Below are 8,567 nucleotides of genomic sequence, written 5' to 3'. Positions count from 1 at the left end.
TCCCTGTGGACCTCAGCCTTCTCGGGTTACTAGTCCTCAATGTTGCGATTTCTCAAATTAGGTCCTGATTGGCAAAGCCGAAATTTTTTTGTTTTCCTTTGCCAGAGGGGGAAAACAGCAACATCTGATTTTTTTTTTATTTTTATTTTTTAATTGCAGCTCCAGGCATTTTTCCTGATTGCGGATGATATTATGGACTCTTCGGTGACGCGCCGAGGGCGGCCTTGCTGGTACAGACAGGTAATTGGAGAAAAGGCAAAAACCCTTGCTGCAAAGATGGGGAAATTCTGTTTTTTTCTCTCTCTCTCTTCTTCTGGCTGCCGTTTCACCTAGGGACAATTCTGATTATTATTATTTTTTAAAAAAATGATCCTTAAAAGGAGTTTGCACAACACAGTTGCTTCCCTCGAGCTGGGCTACGTGTTCAAAAGAGGCCAGATAAGATCTTGTCCAAAGGGAACAGAGGCCGTGCGCTGAACCTTGGGCGTAGGTTACTGCTAGTCCTCAATTTACAACTGTTAGTTTAGTGACCGACGCTAAAAAATGGGACTTAGGACCGCTTTTCAGACTTTCTGAGGCCTCTTTTGAAAAGAATATATCATTATGGCCAGAAGCCGAGAACTATATATTCAGATTTTATTTATTAAATTTATTAAATTTTTATACCGCCCTTCTCCCGAGGGACTCAGGGCGGTGTACAGGGCAATAAATATTAAAAAACAAAATATAAAAGTTAAAAAACAATTAAATATCATGCCCAATGTATACAATAATTAAAACCATATTTAAACCCCAACCCCAACCCCATCAAACCAGGCCAGATTGCTCAAATAAATAAGTTTTGCTCAAATAAATAAGATGCTGTTTTTTTCTCTGCAAGGAAGTCAAAATTGGGATGTAGGGGCTGACTTGATGTCCCTTTTTTTTGCCTCTTCTCTGGCAGGAAGGAATCGGCCTGGATGCCATCAACGATGCTTTTCTGGTGGAATCCAGCGTTTACCAGCTGTTGAGGCGACACTGTCGGGACCAGCCCTACTACCTGAATCTACTGGAGATTTTCCTTCAGGTGAGTAGTACCCACAAACTGCACCTGTTCCTCCTTGAGGACCCCCCCCCTCCCCATTAAATTTGGCTATTTTATTGGGGCTGGATTTTAATCCCCTTTTGATTTAAGGCTCCACCTCCTACCTATTTGCAAACGTTCGCGTAAAGTCACAAGGGGGTTGTGAAGCAAAACAGGAGGGAGGGGTGGGTGGGTTGAGCCCTTGAAGGGGAACTTTGGGGGTGTAAATGGAATAAAACAGAGGAGTAAGGAAGCCAAAAAAAAAGCGACGGAAAGAGGTCGTTGCTGGCTTTTTTCTTCCTTTTTTTGTCTTATTGTTTTTTTTTTTCGTTTTTTTTCATCTTTTCATTTTTTTTTCCTCCTTCTTTTCTCCGCCCTGTTCTTTCCCAGACGTCCTATCAGACCGAGCTGGGCCAGGCCTTGGACCTGTTTCCGATCAATCTGGATTTCTTCACTGAAGAAAGGTGAGAAGGCCTGGCCAGTAATACACAGGTGGTCCTCGACTTACAAAAAGTCCATTTAGCAACAGAAATTTGGGGGGGTCGGTTGTCGTAAGTCGAGCCTTACCTGAAAAAAAATAAAAAAAATCCAGGCTGTTTCAAGATGAGAAAAGAAGGCTTGGCTGGCTGGAATTTGGGGCAGTGGGACACCCCACCCCCAAAGACCCTTCGCTCTTTGCATCAATTTGGGGGTACCACAAGCCTTGGGGATGCATCAAGGAGACTTCTTAAAACTCATCCAGGAGAGAAGCAACCTGGAATTAAGGAGAAACTTCCTGACAGTGAGGACAATTAACCAGTGGAACAGCCTGCCACCAGAAGTTGCGGGCGCTCCATCACTGGAGGTTTTTTAAGAAGAGACCGGACAGCCACTTGTCCGAGATGGGATAGGGTTTCCTACCTGAGCCAAGGGTTGGACTAGATGATCTCCAAGGCCGCTTCCAACTCTGTTATTCTGTTTTCCCTTCCTTCCTTCCTTCCTTCCTTCCTTCCTTCCTTCCTTCCTTCCTTCCTTCCTTCCTTCTTTCCTCCTTCCCTCCCTCCCCATCACTGGAGGTTTTCAAGAAGAGATTGGACAACCATTTGTCTGAAACGGTAGAAGGTTGGACTAGATGACCTCCAAGGTCCCTTCCAACTCTGTCATTCTGCTCAACAGTTGCAAGGAATTGTTCCTCAAAAACCGCTGACGCTTTCTGCTTCTCTTGGCAGGTACAAAGCAATTGTGAAGCACAAAACGGCATATTATTCCTTTTATTTACCGGTGGCGGCAGCGATGTATATGGTGAGTTTAAGGCTTTTTTATTTATTTATTTATTAGCAGGCAGAAAAACGTTCAGCTGTATTGCATTTTTTCAGTGGTGTTCCTGAGAAACGCCAGCCCAAACCATCGATTAGTAGCTCCACAACTGCAATGTTTTGCTTAGCAATTACTGCAAAAACAGGTTGTAAAGTCATGAATTGCAGTTGTAAAAGTGTAAAAGTTGTAAGAGTGATGTTTTGGAGTTACAGCGGCACTGAAAAATGTGACTTATGACCATTGTTTTCCACACGACCTTTGCAGCCTCCCCGTGGTCACGTGATAAGAATTCAGAGGCTCGGCAGCTGACTCGTATTTATGACGGTCGCAGTGTCCTGGGGTCACGTGATCCCAACAAGCAACGTCAATGGGGGAAGCCAGAATCACTTAGGGAGCGGATTACTAACTTATCAGCTGCAGCGATTCACTGAAGAACTGTGGCAAGATAGGTCATAAAACAGGGCCAAACTCACTTAAGAAATGTCTCACTTAACAACAGAAATGTTAGACTCCCTTGTGGCCATAAGTTGAGGACTTCCTGTAATCTTTTCTTTTAAAAAAAAAAGATAAATGAATACAGCTGCAATCCCAGCTCAGGGCGAGGAACAGGCGAATATAACTAGGAGTTGTATCTTATTCATTGCCTGTTGTAAAGTTTATCCGTGTAGTCTGTCTTTAATTTTTCTTTCTCCTCCTCTTCCTCACTTAGGCTGGCATCGACAACGAGGAAGAACACGCACATGCCAAGGCCATCCTTTTCCAGATGGGGGAATTTTTTCAAATCCAGGTACCGTTTTTGCAACTTTTTGTCAAGAAACGGACGGCAAATTACGTTTGGTAATAATTTTTAAAAATTAAGATTGCTTGGGATTTAAACACGGGACATCCAGGTTCGGAGAAGTGAAGCTGGTGAATTCCCTTCGTTCCATGTCTCCCCCCCCCCCCCGTCTCTGCAAAAGGAGCCCCCATCAGGACTAGAAACCTGCTAGGTTTCTAAATCAATCCAGTGATCTTAGATGGCCCTCTATTGGAAAAAGCCAGCACTGCACCTACTAGCTGAAATCCCCACCCATGTAGCAAAGGAGAGTTGAAGACTTGATTTGCCTTTTGTAGAGAAAAATGTTTGCAAAATTCAGTTTTAACTGACCAGTCTGCCCGGATTTCTGGGATTACAGCAATTTTGGCCAAACTGGGGATAAAGCAAGAAAAACAGGACCTTTTTTCAACTGGTTTGGGCTGATTGTCAGCAGCCACACAAAACCTATCATAAGATACACATTCTGATATCCATGCAAAAGGGGAACGAGACAGGTCTGCAAAAACGTTGCCACATAAAATCTTTTAAGTCCCCTGCGGGGTGACAACCAAGCTGGTGCTCGAGAAACTCCATAGATGGAAAAAATATATATATTTCTCCATGCAGGACGATTTCCTCGACAATTTTGGGGACCCCAAAGTGACCGGCAAGATAGGAACAGATATTCAGGATAATAAATGCAGCTGGTTGGTGGTTCAAAGCCTCAAACGTGCAACTCCGGAGCAGAGAAAGATTTTGGAGGTAACTTGGCTAAAGAACAAACTAAGTTTTCCAACTGCCATTGAAACTGACCCCAAATGACCATAGTTACCTCTGGAAATTTGCATGGCTCAGATAGTCCTTGACTTAACGATCACAATTCAGCTCGCAATTTCCATGGCTAAGCGAGAATCTTGTTAAGTGAGTTTAGCCCCGCTCTTGTCACAATTGTTAAGGGAATCGCCGCGTTAAGTCAGTAACAGGGTTGGAGAAGACCTCCACGGTCCCTTCCCACTCTGTTATTATTCTCTTATTCTACTTGAGCAGGGGGTTGGACTAGAAGACCTCCGCGGCCCCTTCCCACTCTGTTATTATTCTCTTATTCTACTTGAGCAGGGGGTTGGACTAGAAGACCTCCGCGGCCCCTTCCCACTCTGTTATTGTTCTGTTATTCTACTTGAGCAGGGGGTTGGACTAGAAGACCTCCACGGCCCCTTCCAACTTTCTTGTTGTTATTATTATTAGATGAGCTCTTAACCTGTGCAATTTTTTTTAAAATTCTGTAGGAGAATTACGGCCAAAAGGAAACGGAGAAAATTAATCGTGTGAAGGCTCTTTATGAGGATCAGGATCTAAAAGCCGTTTATAAAAACTACGAAGAAAACAGCTACCAAGACATCATGGCTTTAATTGCCCAGCACGCTGGCCGTTTGCCCGGCCAGATCTTCCTTGATTTGGCCAACAAAATCTACAAGAGACAGAAATAATTTCTCCAAAGAAATCTGGATTTTTTTTTTTATTTTTTTTGCAAGCTGGGACTTGAGCTAAAAAAACAAAATTTCTTAGACCGGTTGTGGGTTAGTTCAGGAACGGCAGCAGGAATATTTTCCTTGTGTTAAAAATCCCTCTCAATGGGATTTTATTTTATTTTTCGATAGGTGTGCTACTTAGGCAGACTTGGTAGATTTCATTTTTCTTCGGCGGAGGAAAACCCAGCCGTGTTTCTAAGGGATGCAAGCTTCTTTTTTTTCCCCATTTTTTTTCATCCTTCCCTAACCTCAAATGGGGCTGTGGATCATTGCCACCAGGGTCAGCAGTTGGGGGTGATTGGAATTGTAGTCCAGGGATGTTTAGGAAACAGGACGAGGTGCCGATGGGATGTTAATGATGCCAGTTTTCGATGCCGGATGAGACTCACTACCCATTATTAAGGTGATGGTGTGAGGCTTTTAAGGGCTGCTTGGAAGACTTTGTACCAATAAATTATTTCAAACTGGATTTTTGTGTGTCGCAAAGGGCGATCAAGTGTTGATTGCGGCTTTTTTCTTCTTTTCACCTCCCTTCCTGTTCAGAGATGGAGATTCAGGTAGATACAACTGGGGCTGGAGTCTCCATGGCGGAGCAAGGCAGTTCTTAAATGAGTCGCGCCTGATTTTATGACCTTTTTTTTTGCCACGGTTGTTAAGTGAATCACTGCAGTTGTTAAGTGAATTTAATCATCGGCATAATCATAATACTGACTTTGCAAAAAAACAAAAAAACCCCACCTTACTCAGAATTCTTTTATACACTCAGATGTTCACCTTAACAGCTCTTAGGTCCTTGGCTAGGATTTGAACTGCTAAGTTTTTACCGGTCCCAGATGGTGAATCGAATTGAAGATTAAACCTTAAATAATAATAATAATAACTAAGAGAAGGGACCTGAGAGGTCTTCTAGTCCAACCCCCTTCTCAGGCAGGAAACCCTATACAATTTCAGACAAAGGGTTCTCCAATCTCTTCCCATCCATGGGAGGGAGGGGAAGGGAAGGAAAGAAGGAAGGAAGGATATGGAAGGGAGGGAAGGAAGGAAGAGATTCACTTAACAAGTGTGAGAGTTGTAAAATGGGACAAAGCTCGCTGAACAAAACTTCTCACTTGGCAACAGGGTCATAAACTGAGGACTAGATGCATCATAAAAAAAACCAGTATAGACGATTCAAAAGTTAGCCACACTAAAGCACGAAGCGTTAAAATTACAACAATAATCACAGCAAACTGAAGCAAAGAATTGCATGAACGGGCTGAGGTACCGTGTTTTCCCCTGCTTTGCTTCACTGGGTTTATGGGTTTATAATTATGCAGACATGTTGAACATTAAAAAAAAAAACAAGCACCACTGCGCTATCATGAGGGCTAGAAACAATGTCGCCTTTCAAATTAACGGGAGCTGGACTCCTTGCTAGGCAGGCTTCTGAATTTGTTGTTGGTCTACCTCTTTGGCATTTCTAGCCCAAGTATCTGCTGCAAATGAAATTGTTCACGGCTGTGGGGTATATTTTATTTTTAAAAGATGTGTGGGTCTTTGCGAGACACCTGGAGTTATTACTCATAGGAGGACAGCAGCGTGGATAAATTGCACGTGGCGTGTGTGTGTGTGTGCGCGCGTTTGCGCGGGGCGGTAAAAACAATTTAAAATAAAGGCAGGTCCAGCCTTCAATGGATTTAGCAGAAACTCTGGATGGAAGGGGGAAAAAAGCACCAAGCTGCATGCTTGAATCCAAGCCAAACCGTGGCTTGTTTTAAACTCGAGTTTGTTCAATCAAGATGGCTCACCATAAACTTTCTGCCCTGGGGCAGAGGCTTGACCACCCCAAATGGGACCTCAAGGCTCCTAGATTTTGGCTCTGTTTGGGCCAGAACTAGTCTCTCTTTCTCTCTCCATCCCTCTCTTCATCTCTCTCTCTCTTGTCTCTCTCTCTCTCTCTTTCTCCATCCCTCTCTCCATCTCTCTCTCTCTCTCATTTTTTCTCTTTCTCACTCTTCATCTTTCTTTCTTTCTTTCTTTCTTTCTTTCTTTCTTTCTTTCTTTCTTTCTTTCTTTCTTTCTTTCTTTCTTTCTTTCTTTCTTTCTTCTTTCTTTCTTTCTTTCTTTCTTTCTTTCTTTTTCTTTCTTTCTTTCTTTCTTTCTTTCTCTCCTTCCCTGTCTGTCTCTCTCATTTTTTCTCTCTCTTTCTCTCTGTATCTCTGTATCTCTTGCTCTCTATCGCCAAATTAAATTCCCCCCCCCCAAAAAAAGATTCTGAACTGCTCATAATCGGAACCAGCCAAGTTTTCAAGCCGAAGCAACGCCTCAGCTCATTCTGATGGGAGGTTCAGATGGATGACCTCCAGGGGATCCCTTTGCATCTCTGCAAACACAGAGATGCCCATTTAGCCTAGAATGGCAAGAGTTAAAGGTGTGGCGGGGGGGCGGGAGAGAGAGAAGAGAGAAATGGCAACGCCAGCTGGGTTTGGCTCCTCCTCCTGCTTGGCTGGGGTGAGATTAGCCCGGAGAGGCTGGGCACGGCTGGGCAGACCAAACCCTGCAGCAGAGACCGGGGAAGGGCAGACAGCGCCCCAGGCAGGTGAGTGTCCTTGAGGCTGACATCCAGCATCAGCAGCAACTCCCACCCACTTGCCCCCCCTCCCAAATAGGGCAGCTTTGTGTTTGGAAATGCTGCTGATGGATGGGTGGATGGATGGATGAGTGACAGTTTCCAGGGAATAAACCAGGGCAGATCCTGGCTTGTCTTCCCGGCTTCCTTGATGCGGCTGGACCGTCTCTGAGCATCCTTCAGGTGTGCCCCATCTGCTTCCTTCTTCTTCTTCTTTTTTTTTAATCCGCATCCCTGCTCCAGATGTGGGCACCTCTGCGTTGCTTCTCTCCTCTCCCGCTTCTCCATCCGAGTCTGTTTGTTTGCGACGGGGAGGGGGAGGAGGAGGAAGGGGGGGGAGGGTTGAGGAGGCGAAGCTGGTCGCCATTCGAACTCTGGACACACCCCAAAGGCCTTTCCCCTGTCTCCCTCCTCTTGCTCCCCCTCCCCGGTCTTTTCTAAAGGGTAACCCCAAAATTGGGGAAATAGCTACAGGGGGTCCCAGACCTTTTCTGCCATCTCTGCTCCTGGTTTAATTTTTTTTTATTTTTTTTTTTGGGGGGGGACACTCCTCTTCTTTACCAGTTGGAAGGCTGCCTGCAATGTCATCTCTCTGCAGTGGCTGCCTGCAGAAAAGCTGACTTGGGTTCACCCCACCCCCCAAAAGAAAAGAAAAAATCAGAAACCTGGTTAGAATTGTTTGAGCCGGCCCGCGTCTGGCTGTTGTTTCATTTCTGGGTTTGTGTTTATGTGTGTGTGTGTGTGTGTGGAGATCCTTCCTGGCTTTTGAGCTGTGCAACCTAGTGGTCTCAGGCCCGGAGCTGGGTTCAAGTCTATCCTCTGCTATTTTTCTTTCCCTGATACGGTCACACACACACACACACACACACACACACACACACACACACACCAGGCTAAAAGCAGAGCTGAACGCCAGATATCAAAACTGGGATAAGAACTGCCTATTAAAAATTTTTAGTGCCTGATGGGATGCCCGTAGCATTAAATGCAAAGGGTGAGGGTCTCCTGGCCTCGTGCAGAGGGCCTTTCTAGGGGGATGGAATTAAAATTTAAAAAAAGGGGGGGGAGTTTGTCTATGGCTGTGTTAGCATCACATCTTTAGCTGAAGCAGCATTTACTCTTGAGCCCATATTCTGGATTCAAACAAAGCCGGATTCCTACAACCGTCTTAGTGATTCAGACTTAGTTCTGATATTATGGTCTGTTTAGGGTTGAAATGTTATTTGATCTCCTTCTCTGTCTTGCCGACCACAATTTCCAGCCATTGCTGGTACG

The 8,567-nt window shown here is 44.7% G+C and overlaps 1 protein-coding gene across 2 annotated transcripts in view; it reads left to right on the top strand.

The window, feature by feature from the left end:
- FDPS (farnesyl diphosphate synthase) overlaps positions 1 to 5,508 on the top strand; it is an 8,502-nt gene extending 2,994 nt beyond the window's left edge. Inside the window, exons 5-11 of one of the 2 annotated variants that reach the window (XM_081340557.1) lie at positions 160 to 240; positions 944 to 1,066; positions 1,454 to 1,527; positions 2,272 to 2,344; positions 3,069 to 3,146; positions 3,783 to 3,917; positions 4,442 to 5,508. In XM_081340557.1, the coding sequence (XP_081196683.1) occupies positions 160 to 240; positions 944 to 1,066; positions 1,454 to 1,527; positions 2,272 to 2,344; positions 3,069 to 3,146; positions 3,783 to 3,917; positions 4,442 to 4,642 (765 nt within the window). In that variant the 3' untranslated portion in view covers positions 4,643 to 5,508. The remainder of the gene's footprint in view (positions 1 to 159; positions 241 to 943; positions 1,067 to 1,453; positions 1,528 to 2,271; positions 2,345 to 3,068; positions 3,147 to 3,782; positions 3,918 to 4,441) is intronic. The other variant, XM_081340558.1, reaches the window with a different exon arrangement.
- The last annotated feature ends 3,059 nt before the right edge of the window (positions 5,509 to 8,567 follow it).

The sequence above is a fragment of the Vipera berus genome, assembly GCF_964194415.1.
Source record: "Vipera berus genome assembly, chromosome: 16".
Classification (NCBI taxonomy): Eukaryota; Metazoa; Chordata; class Lepidosauria; order Squamata; family Viperidae; genus Vipera; species Vipera berus.
This window is presented reverse-complemented; position numbering and strand designations above follow the sequence as displayed.